This window comes from Bufo bufo, chromosome 3 (assembly GCF_905171765.1).
Source record: "Bufo bufo chromosome 3, aBufBuf1.1, whole genome shotgun sequence".
NCBI classification, from domain to species: Eukaryota; Metazoa; Chordata; class Amphibia; order Anura; family Bufonidae; genus Bufo; species Bufo bufo.
Genome location: NC_053391.1, coordinates 36,908,524 through 36,928,077, shown reverse-complemented (window position 1 = coordinate 36,928,077; position 19,554 = coordinate 36,908,524). Strand labels below are relative to the sequence as shown.

Sequence of the window (19,554 nt, the reverse complement as noted above, 5' to 3'; positions counted from 1 at the left end):
GGTCCATTTTTAGGACCTCCCAGTGACGTTTTATGATGTGCCTAACTTGTTTGGACCCCCTATCAAAATTAGTGATAATTCTCAAGATCTTAGTTTGCGGGGTAGATGGTTGATTGGGAGTGAGTAATAAAGATCTTGGTCGGGACAGAGCTGTCTGATATGCCGATCTCAAAACATAATCAGGGTAACCCCTAGACAAAAATCTCATCCTCAGATCAGCTGCCTGGTTGATAAAGTCATGCTTATCTGAGCAATTGCGTCTGAGTCGCAAGTATTGGCCCCTAGGAATTCCTCTCCTAAGTGGGAGAGGATGGTTACTCTCCCACCTCAGGAGGGAATTCGTGGAGCTAGCCTTCCTATAGATGGACGTGTCCAGTTCCCCCTATCATTCCTGGAAATTTTTATATCCAGGAATGGCAGAGTCGTGGGATGCGACTCGCAAGTAAAACGCATACCTATCTGGTTCTGGTTAAGGTGCTGGACGAAGGCTTCAAAGCTCCCTTGGTCTCCATTCCAGAGTATGAAGATGTCATCGATGTATCGCGCCCACAAGCCAATTTCATATGTGTCCAACGCTTCATCTTCCCTAAAGACGAGGGTTTTCTCCCACCAGCCCAGGAATAAATTGGCGTACGACGGGGCACAGGGGCTCCCCATCGCCGTACCCCTGAGCTGGTGGTAGGTCCTCCCGTCAAAGGTAAAGAAATTACGTGTTAAGGTGAACTCAAGAAGACGCAGGACAAATTGCCTGTGGGCGCGATACTGACATCCCCGTGATCGGAGGAAGTGTTATACCGCAGTGAGGCCCAAATTGTGTGGTATAGATGAATAGAAGGCCTCCACATCAATACTGGAAAGGAGACATTTCTCCTCCAATGTCAGACCCTCCAAACGTTTGAGGAGGTCAGTGGTATCTCTGACATGGGAGGGGAGAGCCGTAACAAAGGGTGCCAATACCCGGTCGATATAGATACCCAGGTTCTGATTGAGATTATCCACCCCCGAGACGATGGGTCTCCCTTTAAGAGGGGTGACCCCCTTATGCACTTTGGGGAGACTATAGAATGTCGATTTACGGGGATGCATAGGGAAGAGAAAGGCGAATTCCTCAGCTGTGATGATATTGGAGGCCTTCGCCTCATCCAGAATATTTTTCAATTCCCGCCTATAACCCTCAGTGGGGTCGTTGTACAAAATTTCATACGTCCCAGTGTCTGACAGTATGTTCCTGCACATATTCTTATATTGCACCGAGTCCATGACCAATATTGCCCCCTTTGTCTGCAGGTTTAATGACAACCTGGGGGTCATCTGCTAGTGAAGAGATGGCAGTGGTCAAAGTCCACCAAGTCATGTCAGAAGTAGCCCTGGAGGATTATGGAGTGGCCATCACAGTCGCCTGGCTTGCACCCCATAGAAAAACATTGGTGGGATTTGAAGAAGGTGTTTACAAGACGGAAACCCAAAAATATTGGGGAAGTGAAAGCTATTTCCCATCAGGAATACTTTAAAGGGAACCTGTCACCAGGATTTTATGTATAGAGCTGAGGACATAGGTTGCTAGATGGCCGCTAGCACATCCGCAATACCCAGTCCCCATAGCTCTGTGTGCTTTTATTGTGTAAAAAAAAAGTTTGATACATATGCAAATTAACCAGAGGAGTCCTGTCCCTGACTCATCTCACATACAGGACTCATCTCAGGTTAATTTGCATATGCATCAAATCGGGTTTTTTACACAATAAAAGCACACAGAGCTATGGGGACTGGATATTGCGGATGTGCTAGCGGCCATCTAGCAACCCATGTCCTCAGCTCTATACATAAAATCCTGGTGACAGGTTCCCTTTAAAAGGATATGTAAACCTTTGGATGCAATTTTATTTTATTTATTGCACTGTACTTATTTTGAGCTAAAAATAATTTTTCAAATTGGTCTTTATTAAAAATATGGAGCCCTTTTTTTTTCTGCACAGAGCCGAGATGCTCTAGTAGCCCCTTTGGATTTTCTCACTTTTCCATCAGTTTGGGGAGCTGACGGTTCCTTATCTCTGCTCTCTGACATTATAAACACTCATTAGAGCTCAGTTCTTATCTTACTGATAAGAATGTGGCTTAAATAAGACCTCTCACTAGTTTAGAGATAATGTTTATTAGATGACCGGCACAACGTGAAAGTACCAGTCACACAGCTAGAAAAACAGTTAACCCTTTGTGACAGAAAGGCTCAATATTTTTATTAAAGGCCAATTGAAAAATTGATTTTCAGACAAAAATGAGTAAAACGCAATCATAAAAAAAAATTGCCTCCGAAGGTGTACATAGCCTTTAAGGTTCCTCAGGTATGCTGCTTTCTGGCTACGCATCATGGTTGAAGCAGCTCATAACTGCCAAAGGGGGCTCTACTAAGTCCTAACGACGCCAGTCACGAAGCTCTAGAATTGTTCTTGTTTGATTGGTTTATTGCATACACCTGAAAGTTTGTAAATTTGGACAATTTACAAAAGGGAGTTGGACAATTCTGATTGTAAGTGTACACGTCACATACACGCTGCTTCAGCATGCAGGTTCTTATTCTACAATGGGACCATTCAGTGTAGATCCAAGTGACATCACAGAGTGTTAGGAGTCATCTCTCTGCTGTCCGGCTTCAGTGTCCCCGGGAAAATACAGGAACTGGTCTTCATGTTATCTCCTCTATCAATAAGAGGGTGAGGGTGTATGGACACATTCAGGGAGGTGCTTTCTTTAAAAAGGGGCTGGTGCACAAGAACACTGACATTTTCAAACCAGAACCTGGATCTGAATACTTTTGTAAAAATTTTGTATAGCCACTGAGCTATTCAATAAAAAATAAATAAATATAATCGATCTGTATAGTGCCATCTGCTGTTTGCTCTTTTTCTAATTTCACTGTCCACCACACTGCGGTGGACACACACAGGCTCAGTTCCATCTTTCACCTGGCACCAGATGCAGCAGAAAGGACACACCCCTTGAGAAAGGGTATATGCTCTAAGAGAGCTGCAGCAGAAAAGGCATGCTCCTTAAGCTGTGGTAGGAAGAGAGCTACAGCCAAAAGGGCGCCCCTGAGCTGCGACAGGGAAAAAGCTGCAGCAGAAAGGGCATATCCCATGAGCTGTGACAGGGAGAGAGCTGAAGCAGAAAGGACACACCTCCTGAGCTGCCAGCTTGATATAAATCTAGCAGAGCAGTGAATGAGATCTCTGGATCCATGTGAGGTACAGGGCTGGTTCTAGCTTTGGTTAGAGATTGTCATGTACTATATGATGTCTTATTTTCATTTTTTGCATTAATCATGGGAGAACACCTGTAATTATTTTTATTTTTTTTACTAATCACCCACCGCGACTAATCAGGAATTTTGTCCACATGACTCAAAATGTACACTGCTCTCCGGATCGAGAAAATGATTTGTCTCTTCACTTCTGGCTAATGATCGGGGGAAGATACAGGTAGACGTGTGGCATCTATGAACCCTGCAATCTGGAACCTTTGCTTTTAGGAAGTGTTGTATGTCTCCAGCTTTGCATCAAGGCGCCCATGAATGTAAAGTGCTGGGCAGCTTTATTCCAATGTGCCAGACGTCTACTTAAGAAAGTTTATTGATATGCGGGAAGGGGGGGGGGGGGGTAATAATAGGACGGTTTTATTTTATAATTTAGGTTTCATTTCTGACAAAAGTGTACAAACTGTCCTGGGAGGACACCGCGGACTTGTCTCTATCACCTTTAAATACATTTTACTGCAGCGGTAGCCTCCTGGAAAGCTCAATACTGCCATCTACTGCCATTAAAGGGAAATACCACACTCCGGTAATAGCAACTAGGCTTAAAGGGAGTATCACCAGCTCAGCTGAATGTAATGATACCTTTCACTTAGTGATCCATTGCTTCATTCTAGAGAAAAAGAACTTGTAATCCATATGCAAATGAGTAAGCAGTTAAGAGCACAGAGGGCGGGCCCAAGCCATTCTGTGCACCCTTGCTCCTCCTGCTTCCTCTGCTTGCCCCTCCTTCCTCATTGACGAGGGCAAGTTCCTTTACAGCCATCTCACTGGGCCCTGTCAATCAGGGGGGAGGGGCAGGCAGAGGAAGCAGGAGGAGCAAAGGTGCACAGAGTGACCTGGAACCGCCCTCAGTGCACTTAACTGCTCATTTGCATATGGATTCGTTCTTTTTCTGCAGAATAAAGCTACAGATGCCAAGTGTAAGGTATCATTACACTCAGCTGAGCTAGCCCTACAAGGCACTGTGCCTGGTGTACCAGTGATTTCGCTGCTGACAGACTCCCTCTAAAGGATAGGTGATAAATGTATAATCACTGGGGTCCAACCACTGTGACCCCACTGATCAGGCGAACGCAGAGTCCCAGTGTAAATAGAGTGGTGCTGCCCACGCATGACCACCTGCCATGCGCTCCATACACATGGGGACCTCCGCTCTGACCGGTACTGGTCCCAGTAGTTGGAGCCCCCAGGGATCATGAAATATTGCAAAAGTGCTAGAAATCAGGGGTGCACAAGGTGCTCACAACAGTCAGGACAAATGCTTGTCCACATCCCGATCATTCAGGAGGACAGCGGCATCCTTCTGATGTAGAGAATGGAGAGCGGTCATTAGACAGCGGCTCTGTTCTCTCTTCCCTGCACACTGATCATAGCTATCGGCGCCCTCTGGTGGTCGCTCCCATGTATAGTCCATGTCAGTCGCGCACAACCCGCTACTGATGACTGATGCAAAGCTTCTTTTTTTGGTCTTCTTGGAATCCCTTTGTCATGCTCCATCCCCTCAGCATAAAGGGCCTGTTCACACGAACGTATGTGTTCCGTTTCAGTATTGCGGATCCGCAATACACGGGCACCGTTCCGTGTGAATTCCGCATCATGAATGCGGACCCATTCACTTCAATGGGTCCGCAAATCCACAGATGCGGAACGGTGCAGAACGGAAGCATGGAACAGAACACTACGGAGTGCTTCCATGGGGTTCCGTTCTTTCATTCCGCAAAAAGATAGAACTTGCTCTATCTTTTTGCGGAACGGAAGGATGCGGACCCATTTAACGTTCTCCGTGCATTGGGGACCGTAAATTGTGGTGCCCAATGCATGGAACGGAACACATACAAGCCCTAACACAGTGCGTCAGTTTTACTCAGAGTTCTTCTTTAAAGGGGTATTACATTTATGGCATATCCCCACCATATCTTCTATACAAAAAAAACTGCTAAATCACAGCTTCAGATCTTTTCTGTTGTAGTCTATTAGTCCCTGACAAGTTCCATCAGTGAAACATCCGGGTGGGAACATCAAACCTATATGTACAGGTTGCTTTGGACTTCAATGGTCGTCACCGTTTTCTTCAGAGTTTCTTCAATTTTTTCAGATTTCTAAAAAAAAATAAAAAAAAAGGGAGCAGTTACTAGTTTCATTTTTTCCCCATCTTAAAAGGGACACTTCCGTCAGAAATGGGTATATTTTATTTTATTATTAAAAAAAAAAAAAATTTTTTTGATGATTTTTGGCCATTTTTCCTTTTGATTTTGGCAGTACTATACCACTGAAAATTACATACAAAATCTTGTCCTTCTGTAGCAATCACACATAAGATCTCCTATATACATGGGTAATCAACAGTGAGTTTACTGCTGCTGTGAGGGGAAGATGTCTGCAGGGTAATCCTGATGATAATAGTAGGTGTAGAATTGGGATAACAGTATGACAGCGCCATTGTTCTCTCGATAGGCCGAGATAAAGATGCCCACAGAGGAGCATTGCATTGATCAGTGTACGGTGTGATGAGTCAATAGTCACTTAAGGGGATCTCTCTGGTCACAGTGATGGTCTGACAGAGAGAGTTAAGCGAGACTGTCTGCTGAGCTAAATGTCCAAACAAAGAGGAAGTTAAGGAGCCAGGACAGGGAGTAGAATACATGAAGCGACTTCAAAAAATTATATCCAAAAAGCCATCCATTCGATTTAAAAAAAATAAAATAATAAAATACAGTATTTTCCGGACTATGAGACGCACTTTTTTAGAAAAAAAAAATCTTGCTAAAAAGTGTCTGCATCTTAAAGAGGACCTTTCACCGATTCTTACCCTATGAACTAACTATACAGACATGTAGAGCGGCGCCCGGGGATCTCTCTGCACTTACTATTATCCCCGGGCGCCGCTCCGTTCTCCCGCTATGTCCTCCGGTATCTTCGCTCACTAAGTTATAGTAGGCGGAGATACCAGTCCCTAAGTTATGGTAGGCGGAGTCTGCCCTAGCGCTGGCCAATCGCAGCGCAGAGCTCACAGTCTGGGAGGTTATTTTCTCCCAGGCTGTGAGCTCTGAAATGCGATTGGCCAGCGCTAGGGCAGACTCCGCCTACCATAAACTTAGGGAACGGAGATACCGGAGGGCATAGCAGGAGAACGGAGCGGCGCCCGGGGATAATAGTAAGTGCAGTGAGATCCCCGGGCGCCGCTCTACATGTCTGTATACTTAGTTCATAGGGTAAGAATCGGTGAAAGGTCCTCTTTGAAGTCAGCAGTCGGAATGATCCAGCAGTGCCAGACCTCCCTGACTGGAAGCTTGATGATCTAGCAGAGCGCTCATACAGCAGTGAGAGAAGTGTGTGTGATCTGAGTGAGATCAGTGCAGGCAGGAGAGAAGGCTGAACGATTGTTCAGCAGATGCAGCAAAAATATATATATATCTCCTTCGCTTTGTGCTGCAAGGACCCTCCATGATGTCAACGGTGGGCAGGAGCAATTGTACTGCGGCTTCCACCGTGTCCTAATCCGGTAGCTTCTCACAGTGTTGGGTTATTTCTTACCGCAGCCAGGCGACTCATGTTCTGACAGGATAACACGGGGCGAAACGCTTCAATTGTGACCGTGTCCAGTTGGGCGATATCCGTGTAGCACCGGTAGAACGCGGCAGGGATCCCCCACACCTGACAATACGACATCACTGGAAAAGGAATGGTGTATTTTAAGAGCTAATGGTCCAGAATGTAATACGGGACACTGGAAAGAATAAGCCATGTCAAAGCTTAACTACTCCCCCTCCCTGCACAATTTCCACTGCAACGGTCACAAGGTGCTCGACTCATGTGTATGTCCAGACTACTAGCTGATAGTAGATGTCGGGGAAGGATCGGACATACAACGCACCAGCCACCGCACTGCCTACATAGAAGCCCCCAGTCTGCTGTCTCCCCACAACCCTATAGTGCACCCCCTGCTGGCAGGAAGCTGACTACACCTGTAACAGCAACTCCGTGCAGACCAAGACACCTAATAGAGGCGTCATCTGCCGGGACTAATGGGATCAGTAATCCGGAATACCTGCTGCAGGCAGCCCGTCCACGATATTCGGCTGCTCCAGGTAGCTGCACGGGGTGCGGTCCGTGTACTGCTGCGTTGTCACCACTTTCAGAAATGGGACCGGCAGATTGTGTGTGGATTCTGCGGTTTTATAGTCCGTCACTGGACATGTGGAGAGGATGGTCACCTTGAGACCGGACGTCTGTAGACAGCGGAAAACCTGGAAGAGACCAAGATGAACAAAGTTATAGAAGTGCAGGGGTGACCACCAGTATGGACACGTTTCCAGTGACCTAGTCTCCCTCTCCAGTATGAGAGATGGCAGATCTACCATCGAAGTAAGTGACAACCACAGTAGGACCTGTCATGATGGCCTTACAGGTTGTCACTCAGCTGTCCCAACAACAACTTGAGTAGTAACATACACCAACACTAGGGGGAGCCATATCTTAAAGGGGTTTTCCGTTAGATACTGATGACCTACCCTCACCCTCAAGATCAGTGGGGATCCAACACCCCACACTCCAACCAATCAGCTCAGTCGGTCTGCTGCCAGTGTTGGAAACTATAAAGTGGGTGGGGCTGGAAGAAGGCGGCTCCGCACACCGCGTAGTGGCCGCGCCAGGGTACTGCAGCTCAGCTTCCTTTCAAATGAATGTCACTGATAACGGCTGATGTGACCAGGTCTTCTAATACTCTGATCTTAAGGGAATATGTCATCAGAAATGTCCCTATTGTTTAAATTAAGATTTTAGTGTGATTTTTTTTTCCATTTTAATTAGGAGGGGAAGCCCACTGGCCACCAATGAATGGACAGTAATACAGGGGAGGGAGGGGGGGCCCACTGGCCACCAATGAATGTAATACAGGGGAGGGAGGGGGGGTGCCCCCTCCTGCCTGGCAGCACCTGATCTCTTACAGGGGGCTATGATACGCACAATTAACCCCTCAGGTCCGGCACCTGAGGGGTTAATTGTGCGGATCACAGCCCCCTGTATGAGATCAGGTGCTGCCAGGCAGCAGGGGGCAGTCATGTACACAGTTCGTAGGATATTCTAACTTGAAGCGTCCCCATCACTATGGGAACGCCTCTGTGTTAGAATATACTGTCGGATCTGAGTTTCACGATGTAACTCAAATCCGATGGTATATTCTAACATAGAGGCGTTCCCATGGTGATGGGGACGCTTCAAGTTAAAATATACCATCGGATTGGAGAAAACTCCGATCAGATGGTATAATAGGGACTCCTGACTTTACATTGAAAGTCAACGGGGGACGGATCCGTTTGCAATTGCACCATATTGTGTCAACGTCAAACGGATCCGTCCACATTGACTTGCATTGTAAGTCAGTAAGGATCCGTTTGGCTCCGCACGGCCAGGCGGACACCAAAACGACTTTTTTCCATGTCCGTGGATCCTCCAAAAATCAAGGAAGACCCACGGACGAAAAAACGATCACGGAACAACGGAAATCCGTTTTGCGGACCGCAAAAAAAACCGTCCGTGTGCATGAGGCCTTAGTCAATGAAAACTACTGCTGTGAATAGTACAAGTGATAAGGTCCTGTAAGGGTACAAAAAAAAAAAAAAAAAAAAAAAAAAAAAAAAAAAAAGTCTAAATAAGTTTTAAAAATAATAAAAAATTATATTAAACGTTACAAAAAAAAAAAAAAAAAATCTTTCTAATTTCACATATATAAAATGTATATGATAAAAGATAAACATAGTTGGTATCGCCGTGTCCAAAAATGCCAGCTATATTAAATGTCATGTTATTTATCATGCTTGAATGAGATGCATTGTGCTGGACACGTACCCAAAATAAAACAGAAGCCGTTTCACCAGGTATCAGCTAGCCTACTTGTTGACAGTAACGGCGAGATGAGCCCTTTAACCTTTTCTACCCCGGGCCAGTTTTCACCTTCCTGCCCAGGCCATTTTTTGCAAATCTGACATGTGTCACTTTATGTGGTAATAACTTTTAAACACTTTTACTTATCCTACTTTTTTTGGTTGTTTGTTTCAGTTTTACATATTAAAGCATTTTAGAAAAATTCTGAAAGTTATTTTTTTATTTTTTGGGCGACTGTCTTATGTAGGGGCTCATTTTTTTCGGTATGAGATGACGGTTTGATTGGTACTATTTTAGGGTGCATATGACTTTTTAATCGCTTGGTGACAAAAAATTGCTTTTTTGACAAGTATTTTTTTACGGTGTTCACCTGAGGGGTTAGTTTATGTGATATTTTTATACAACAGATTCTTACGGATGCGGCGATACCTAATATGTATACTTTTTTTATTTATGTTTTGCACAATAACAGCATTTTTGAAAAAAAAAAATCATGTTTCAGTGTCTCCATATTCTGAGCCATAGTTTTTTTTTTTACTTATCCTACTTTTTTTGGTTGTTTGTTTCAGTTTTACATATTAAAGCATTTTAGAAAAATTCTGAAAGTTATTTTTTTATTTTTTGGGCGACTGTCTTATGTAGGGGCTCATTTTTTTCGGTATGAGATGACGGTTTAATTAGCACTATTTTGGGGTGCATATGACTTTTTGATTGCTTGCTATTACACTTTTTGTGATGTAAGGTGAAAATAAAAATGGCTTTTTTTGACACCGTTTTTATTTTATCTATTTTTACGGTGTTCATCCGGGGGGTTAGGTCATGTGGTATTTTTATAGAGCAGGTTGTTACGGACGCGGCAATACCTAAGATGTGTACATTTTTTTTTTTTTTACATTTAACACAATAAAAGCATTTTTTGAAACAAAAAAAAATAAAAATCATGTTTTAGTGTCTCCATAGTCTGAGAGCCATAGTTTATTTTAATTTTTTGGCAGTTGTATTAGGTAGGGGCTCATTCTTCGCTTGGTGTTGCACTTTTAGTGATGTAAGGTAACCATAAAATGCACAGTTTTTATTTCACCTGAGGGGTTAGATCATTTGATATTTTTATAGAGCCGGTCGATACGAACGCGGCGATACCCAATACGTCTACTGTTCTTTTTTTCCCCATTTAAAAAATAAATAAAATGTACTTTATTTTGGGAAAAGGACACTTTTATTTAATTTTTTTACTTGAAACTACATTTTTTCTGTAAAACTATTTTTTTTCACTTAATTTTTTGTCCCACTCTGGGACTTCAACTTTTGGTGGTCTGATCCCCTTTACAATGCATCACAATACTTCTGTATCGTGGTGCATTGGCTGTAAGTGTATTACCAGTGTAATACAGAGGGCTGGATCTCACAGGCTAAGGCCGAGTTCACACGAACGCAAATTGCGGGCCGCAATGCACGATCGTCGCCCGTAGGTCAGCCGCATCGGATCACGGACCTATTCACTTTAATGGGTCCGCGACCCGCCCGTTCCGCAAAAAAGATAGAACATGTCCTATCTTTTTGCGGAAAAGAAGTACGGGACGCAACCCCACGGAAGCACTCCGTAGTGCTTCCGAGGGGTCCCGTTCCGTGCGGCCGTTCCGCAATTCTGGATTTGCGGACCCATTGAAGTGAATGGGTCCGCATCCGTGATGCAGAATGCACACGTAACTGTGGCCGTGTATTACGGCCACGGATCACACACGTTCGTGTGAACTAGGCCTAAGAGGGAAGGCAGCCACAATGCCTAAGTAAGGCATTGTATAAAGATAGTATTGTGGAGTCGCACTCACCAGAACTTGCGGTCATCCGGAATGCAGCAGCCTGCCTGGAGACCTAGATCCATCAAGGCTCCTATGTATACAGTCCAATAAATGATGATGGAGGCAGCATGTCCGGTACAAAAAAATCCCTTTATTGGGAGCCGCTTTAGTGAACAAACGTGTGTTAGCCGAAACTTAACAACCTTTCCCACGTTTGTTCACTAAAGCGTCTCCCAATAAAGGGATTTTTTGTACCGGACATAAGTAAGGCATTGGGCTGCCTTCCCTGCCATCAGGTCCCCGTCACAGCAGCGCGGGGACCCGATGGCTGCTCCCTCCCTCCCCATACATCGCACGTGCCGCGGTCAGCTCGGCCCGCGGCACATCAAAGGTTTTTACCGATGCCGGTACATACAGCAGGGGTTCGGCTATAAGTCACTGCCGGAACCCTGCCGCTAATCGGGCGGGCGCAACTCCTGCTCCTGCCAGATCAGCCCGCTGTAATAGTACGGCGCTGGGCGGCAAGTCACGTCCCACTGCGCCGTACTATTACGGTGCTGGTTGGGAAGGGGTTAAGGTCTCATATAGCCAAGTTGAAAAAAAATTAAATAAAAGTTATGACTGCTGGAACACAGGAAGGCGGGGGGGGGGGGATTTTACCGCTCCTTGAGGATAAAATTACCGTATTTTTCGCTCTGTAAGGCCACTTTCACATCCACATTTTTAATTCAGATTTTGAGGCAGAAGACCTCACAACCTGAATTAAAAGGATCCGTTCCATTTATACATCCTGATGGCTCCGTTTCGGCCGGATCCGGTTGTATTAAATCAAATCTGAACAAAACTGATCAGGCGTGAAAATCATTGTAAGGCCTCATGCACACGACCGTTTTTTTGGTCCACATTCGAGCCGCAGTTTTTGCGGCTCGGATGCGGACCCATTCACTTCAATGGGGCCACAAAAGACGCGGACAGCACTCCCGTGTACTGTCCCGCATCCGTTGCTCCAGTCCGAGGCCGTGCAAAAAAAATATAACATGTCCTATTCTTGTCCGTTTTGCGGACAAGAATAGGCATTTCTACAATAGGCCGCCCGTTCCGTTCCGCAAATTGCGGAAGGCACACAGCCGGCTTCCGTTTTTTGCGGATCGCAAAAAACGGAACAGTCGTGTGAATGAGGCCTAAGTCAATGGGTGCCTGATCAGTTTTTTTTTTTTGTAAAAAAAAAAAAACGGATCAGACACCATTGACTTAGGCCCCATGCACACGAACGTATTTTCTTTCCGTGTCCGTTAAGTTTTTTTTTGCGGACCGTATACGGAACCATTCATTTCAATGGGTCCGTAAAAAAACGGAAGTTACTCCGTGTGTATTCCGTTTCTGCATGTCCGTTCCGCCCCAAAAATTCCTATTATTGTCTGCATTACGGACAAGGATAGTACTGTTCTATTAGGGGCCAGCTGTTCCGTTTCGCAAAATACGGAATGCACACGGACGACATGCGTATTTTTGCAGATCCGTTTTTTGCTGCATGAGGCCTTACATTGATTTTCATGCTCGATCAGGTTTGTTCAGTTTTGCAAACCGGACACAAAAACGCTGCTTAAAGTGGAGGAAAAATGTCAGTGCATCTTATATGGCGACTACTGATGCATCCTTCCATTATATGGAAGCGCTCATTAGTACAGGAGGTCGGTGGAGCGCTTAGAGGGAACCGGCAGTACTCACCGCTCCCTGGTCTTCATCTGCCGGCGCCGCACCCCGTGCTGTGACTTGCACGAGTACATCGGCGCACTCTGTGACCTCCCATTGTGCGACGTCGAGTCACAGCACAGAATGGCAGGAAGGGCGATGGATCTCAAGAGCGGCGGCCAAAACAGGAGAGGGGAGTTGATTTATTTTTGTCTGATCTGACGTGCGCTTAACACTGGGGTCTGATCTGAGGTCTGTTTGGGGCTCTGACCTACAGTTTAATTTACATTGGGGGTCTGATCTGAGGTCTAATTAGCATTGGGGGGAGGTCTGATGAAAAATATATTTTTTTTCTTATTTTCCTCCTCTAAAACCTAGGTGCGTCTTATGGGCAGGTGCATCTTATAGAGCGAAATATACGGTAGTCATGTCACTTTTTTTTTAATTAAAAAAATAGGCCCATGTCCGCCTGAACTGTGCACCAACTAAATTTACTTCAGACATAAATTCAACATCAACAATAATAAGAAGTGACATTTTCGGGAGTGTTTTTTCAATTTCAGTGTGACTGTTGGGGGGGGGGGGGGGTTAATATCCAGTCCCAACCAGCAGCTTTTGTAGCCCGCATACTACATGGGCTTGTTCCAATTAACTCCAGCAGGATATATACCACATCCCGGATGAATAATTTTGTCTCTCACCTTCTCGCACCACTGGAACTGCTGATCTTCCGCCACATAGGACTTACAGAGACAGAGCATCACCTGAAACGGAAGGAACCCAATAAAATGAGGACAAGTAATTGGGTGACTCCAGCTGAGCTGCATTGTCTATGGGGGGTCTGGGATAGCCTGAAATCTACCTGGTCTCATCAGAGGCTCAGGCTGCTACTGTGACCCTCCATAATAGTTTATACTGCAGCTCTGCTTGTTCAGATTGGCTGCTGTGTAGGAGCAGAAGCCCACCATCATTATCCATGAACTAATGCTGGAACTTACGGAGGAATCAGTGACTGATCGGTAGAAGACACAGGATGATGGAGAAGCCGTTGCATCAGTTCTGGCAGTGTGGTCTCGACATCGCTCATTCCATAATCTGATATGGCCGGCGACCTCCCAGCTCCCAGAGCTCAGGATATAAGTTGACAGAAACCCTGCAAACAGAAATACATTTATATTCTTCAGCAGTACCATTTCCTACTATTTTGCTGTTGTAGAGTGTGTGGAACTCCTTCACCTAGCTGGCTGTGCTGCTGCTTGTGACACAGATCAGACAGAACAATGCTCCTGGGTGATTTGGCTCTCTTTGCTCTCCCCCTCCCTTCTCTCAGTGTTAAGATGGCCATACCCATTAGACAGAAGTAGGAGGATGGATGGAGAACCCTGAGCGAGCATCCGGTGAACGATGGTTTTGCCAAGGGCAGCCATACCCATTATAGTCCTTGCTGGTCTTTATAATGGTTCATACATGTTCACCGACACCAGGCGAGGCAGGAACCATCTTTCTGAAAATGTTCTGGGAATGTTCATTCAAAGAAAGATTGTAGCGAGGACAAAAATGCTAAGGACAGCGGACTTCTTTCCAGATGAAGGTCTGTCATCGGTCGGCTAAGATGGCGGGGGATTGTTGAAGGCTATGAACACCTTCCGAGCCAATAATTTTTATTGCTGCATTTTACTCATTTAGGGCTAAAAATCATTTTTTTTTCAATTGGTGTTTATTAAAAATTTCAGCAAACATCATCCACGGCATGTCCAAGGTGCGGTGAACTGGAGGCGGACTTCTGGCACGTGATGTGGAGATGCAGCCCGATCGCTACATTCTGGAAGGAGGTGACGGCCTTTCTTTCCAATTTACTGCCAGTTCAGGTAGCTTGCACCCCTGAGGTTTGCCTTCTAGGAATACTGAATGAAGACAGCTGGGATCATTACACGACGACATTCTTGAGGGAGTCACTATTTATGGCGCGTAAATGTATTGCTCCGAGATGGTACAACCCCAAAACGCCGAACTTGTCCATGTGGAAATTGCAGATAAACCATATCCTACCATATATAGTGTTGGTGTTTAAACACTGCAATAAACCTCAAAAATGTGAGAAGGTCCGGGGCCTGTGGTGTGGGTCACCCCACTCTCTGTACTCAACCTCGAGACTGCGGCAAGCTTTGTCATCGGCTCGAGGATCCATGGCTCAGCCGGTTTAGTGGGGCCACCTGAATGTATGGAATATGGAATTCGCAACAGTGCAGTAGGCGATTGAAGAAATTGATAACAAGGAATCTTTATCTTTGTTTGTACTATGATGTGTAACAGGAGCGTATGATGTCCATGTTATTTCTCTTCTGCTAATAAAAATAAAAAATTCTGCAAGTTTTGTCCTACGGGGTTAAGTTTTAGCCTTGTTGCAGAGTATCATACTTTCAGCGAGTCCTGTCTGTCATATTCCTGAGTGTTTAGGAGCTGTCAGAAGTTCAGAGATAAGGCTTATACGTCCAGCCGTCAGAACAGGAACATGATGGATAGGGCTGAAATGATTACTGGAATCAAGCGAGTAACTCGACACAAAAAAATCCTAGATGAAAAATTTTTGCATTGAGGATTCGTTTCTACCATCCGACCACGGAGCGCGAGTGAAGCGCTTGCTATTACTCACCACTCTGTGGTCTTCCACCGGCTGGCACCACGCTGCACTGTCCTCCTGACGTACACACATCGTCAGGGTGTAGTGCAATTAAGCGTTGTGCGACGTCAGGTCCTAGGGCATCGCGTGAAGAAGAGGATGGAAGAGCTGTGTCGGCGGCTCCCCTAGCAGGAAAGGTAAGTATTTGATTTGACTGGCTCTGCGGCTGGGGACTGATGGCAGTGGGGGGGAGGGGGGGACTGGTGGCAGTAAATGGAGCTGATGTCACAGGGGAGGGAACTGATGGTGCTGAGGACTGCTGACATGGGGGGGATACGGATAGCAGGGGGGTCTAATTATGGCATGGGCGGCTGATGAGTTTTTATCGAAAACGTTCTTTTAATTAGTTTTTTCTTATTCGAGTACTCGATTAATTGTTGGCTTAATCAGCAGAATACTTGATTACTAGAATAATCGATAGCTGCAGCCCTAATGATGGGACTCACTGTGAAACTGAAACTTAGATACTCTGCAGAGGAGGCTGAGACTTAACACTATAAGACAAAAAACGCTGAAATTATTTTTTTAAAAGACGAATTAGATGTACACAGCAGAGCAGAGAGTGGAGAGGGGGGAAAACATCCAAACCTTTGCATAGATAGGAACACAATATACGGTTATTGGACTGCCATGAACCCTAAATCTCACAGCCACAGACCCCTATAAGGTATTTGCCATATATGACCTTGCTTTCTGTTATTTTTCACCTTCTATTTGTCTTTGTGAACCAACACCCTGTGACTAAATAGACCTTAGGAAATGACAGCAGCACAGAGTATTTCAGCAGACGAGTGTGCTGGTTTTGTGGGAGGGTCAAGACCTGTCCGCTTATGAGATGATGTCAGGACATGGCTGCTTGTGGTGGGGCATGAAGAGAGGAGGGAGACAAGTGGGAGGTCACAGACTGAGTATTAGGGAGCATTCACACGACCGTGTTGGTTTTGCGGTCCGCATATCACGGATCCGTGTGTTCAGTATGTCTTCAGTTATCTTTCCGTTTCCGTTCCGTAAGTCCGTATAATACGGACGTGGTGCTTCCGTGTGTCATCCGTTTTTCATGGTCCGCAAAAAACTGAAATGGGGTTTCCTAGAATGTTTTACGGATGACATACGGATGCATTTCCGTGTGCTATCCGTTTTTTACGGACCCAATGACTTTCTATGGGGCCACGGACCGCAATTTGCGGCCAAGTATAGGACATGTTCTAAAATAAAAGGAACGGACAAACGGAACGGGCAGCACACGGATGACAATGAAAAGCATTCCGCAATTTTTGCGGACCCATAGAAATGAATGGGTCCGTGCATTGTCCGCAAAAATTGCGGAACGGACACGGAAGAAAAACACGGTCGTGTGAATGCTCCCTTAGGCAGTGGAAGGAGCTGGATCTCCAGCAGCACAGAGTATTTCAGGGAAGGAGTCGGTTGCTGGTCTTGTGGTGGGCAGTGATCTGACTACGTATGTGATGGCTATAGAGAGGACAGAAGCACTGTCATGCCGTGAAGAAGAGAAAGGAGACAAGAAGGAGGTTAGAGACAAAGTGGCGGGGTCCACCAGCAGCACAGAGTATTTCAGGAGAGGAGTGCACTTACTCCCTTATGATTGGGTTACTGAGTATATAAGTACATATAACTGCTGCCGTACCTGTGGCGTTGTCCCCGACACCTACGATTAGGCTGGAGCAGGGCAGTGTATGGTCGTCAGACTTCTCCATGGCCGCGCCAGTCTCACAGCTCCACGTGAGGGTCACTTCCCTGCGGATACAACACAAGACATCAGAAATCATTACCAATCAGTAACTTTGGATTTTCCGTCAGACCAGGAGCTGATGGCTCCTTATCTCTGCTCTCTGACCTTATAAATACTTATTATAGCTCAGTTCTGATCTTACTGATAAGAATGTGGCTTAAATGAGTCTTTATGACCTCTCAGTAGTTTAGAGATGAGGGCTATTAGATGACCGGTGTTCTGCCAGATTCCTATACCTTGGCAGAACGCTATACTGGAAGTGACACGGCCGCACCGGAATCAGCTGGAGGAGGGTGTGTGCGGCGCTGCGCAAGTGCACATCCACTGGATTAGCAAAAAATCATTGCAGCGCCGCGGGAGAAGGACTTCATGCGCATGCGCACTTAGGGGTAGGTAGATTTTCCAGCGCAAAATGTTCCATCAGATCTACCTACCCCTGAGTGCGCACGCGCGCACAAATCATCAGGAGCAGTTCATCCTTACCGCAGGGCTGAGTGCGCGATATTGGGGTCACCACATAGCAGGGCTGAGTGCGCGATATTGGGGTCACCACATAGCAGAGCTGAGTGCGCGATATTGGGGTCACCACATAGCAGAGCTGAGTGCGCGATATTGGGGTCACCACATAGCAGAGCTGAGTGCGCGATATTGGGGTCACCACATAGCAGGGCTGAGTGCGCGATATTGGGGTCACCACATAGCAGAGCTGAGTGCGCGATATTGGGGTCACCACATAGCAGAGCTGAGTGCGCGATATTGGGGTCACCACATAGCAGAGCTGAGTGCGCGATATTGGGGTCACCACATAGCAGAGCTGAGTGCGCGATATTGGGGTCACCACATAGCAGAGCTGAGTGCGCGATATTGGGGTCACCACATAGCAGAGCTGAGTGCGCGATATTGGGGTCACCACATAGCAGAGCTGAGTGCGCGATATTGGGGTCACCACATAAGCGGTGTCCCCCAATATCCCGCACTCATGATGACGAACACCGGTACAAAGCGAAAGTACCAGTCACACAGTGACTCCTCTGCACAGTAGGGTCAAGAAATGACGGCCCAATATACATGTTAAGTACTCCAGGTAAAGGCCGTGTTCACACATTGCGGTGCGGTCACGCAGAAAAACCTCACTGCTGCAGTTTGTGACGAGCTTATTGGTTCTTATGGTGAAATAGATTTTTTATTTTTTTTTATGCATTTTGGCTGTAAAAAAAACAACAACACAGGGTCAAAAGGACCACATTGCAAAACTGGGATAAATTAAGGAAAACCGCTTGTTTCTGATATGTAGAGTGTGAACAGAGCCTTACACTGAAGCTAGACTGTACAAAAACCTGACTCACAGTGATGCTATTGTAACGAGGCTGCAGCGAGATGTTAACGCACAGTCACCTTTTCTTTGCTAATTCCCTCCTGATCTCCTTGTCCTCTTCATCCAAGTCTTCTTCTCTTTCTTCTTCCTCATCCTCCTCTTCCTCATCTTCCTCCACAGCCCTGGAGAACACAGATACAACCTCCCCAAAGAAGGTAGCCATGTCTATTGCGGGCGGCAGGAAGTGACTGTGAGCAGCATGACACAGACTTCATGTAGGAGGGATCAAATCTCCGCTCGCACCGCTAGAGGGAAGCCTTGAGTCACGCTGCTCCGCAGAACTCGGATTCATTTTGTAGTAACTAGCAGCCCGCACTAGGGGGCGCCAGAACACCACGCGCGGCTGCTGATTGTGTCTAAAACTACCGCTAGAGGGAGCCATATATCATACACGGATTCGCGCTGCGCTAACCATGAATTGGCACTAGAGGGAGCCAGAACACCACTCGCGGATGCTGATTGTGACTAAAACTACCGCTAGAGGGAGCCATAAATCATACATGGATTCGCGCTGCGCTAGCCATGAATTGGCACTAGAGGGAGCCCGAGAGTCCACTCGTAACCTAATATGTGTAAGATGCGCAGAAACTACTGCCAGACCTATAAGCAGACCAGTGCGTGCACTAACCAGCACCTGGCACTAGAGGGAGCCAGAACATCAGTTATTGCTGCAGCTGACACGCTATTGCTTATAAATCCAGATAGTTGTAGTAACCGGCAGATAACACTAGAGTAAGGCAAAACTATACACGCAAAGATTCCCATTGTAGCAACCAGCAGCTGACACCAGGTGGAGGCCGAACACCACGCTGGGTGCCAAAGCGAGCCCATAGGCAACCAACATACACAAAGGGATTGGCGTTGTACTAACGAGCAGCTGACACCAGGGGGAGGCCGAGCACCACGATGGGCGCCAGAGAGAGAGAGAGCGACGCATATCTATTGTGCACGTGTATTCGCGTTGTACTAACCAGCAGCGGACACTAGAGGGAGACAGAATACCAGGCTATTGGGAGAGTGAGCATTGCGGCTGCATAGAATATTACCAACGCCCACCGCTAGAGG

At 46.2% G+C, this 19,554-nt stretch overlaps 1 protein-coding gene across 1 annotated transcript; it reads right to left on the bottom strand.

The window, feature by feature from the left end:
• Nucleotides 1–5,193: 5,193 nt before the first annotated feature.
• Nucleotides 5,194–18,683, bottom strand: PSMG1 (proteasome assembly chaperone 1). The gene is made up of 7 exons (XM_040423089.1): nucleotides 18,510–18,683; nucleotides 17,010–17,119; nucleotides 13,683–13,837; nucleotides 13,386–13,448; nucleotides 7,359–7,557; nucleotides 6,845–6,981; nucleotides 5,194–5,409 (listed from the first exon to the last, which is right to left on the bottom strand). The coding sequence occupies exons 1-7, from the start codon at nucleotides 18,650–18,652 to the stop codon at nucleotides 5,335–5,337; spliced, it is 882 nt and encodes a 293-aa protein (XP_040279023.1). The 5' UTR covers nucleotides 18,653–18,683; the 3' UTR covers nucleotides 5,194–5,334.
• Nucleotides 18,684–19,554: the final 871 nt, after the last annotated feature.

Coding starts and splice junctions, on each gene's coding strand:
- PSMG1 (XM_040423089.1), bottom strand. CDS start 18,652: ATGGCTACCTTCTTTGGGGAGGTTGTATCTGTGTTCTCCAGGGCTGTG. Junction 13,838..17,009: donor TGTCGGGGACAACGCCACAG/GTACGGCAGCAG, acceptor TTCTGTTTGCAG/GGTTTCTGTCAACTTATATC. Junction 6,982..7,358: donor GGACGGGCTGCCTGCAGCAG/GTATTCCGGATT, acceptor TTCCTTTTCCAG/TGATGTCGTATTGTCAGGTG.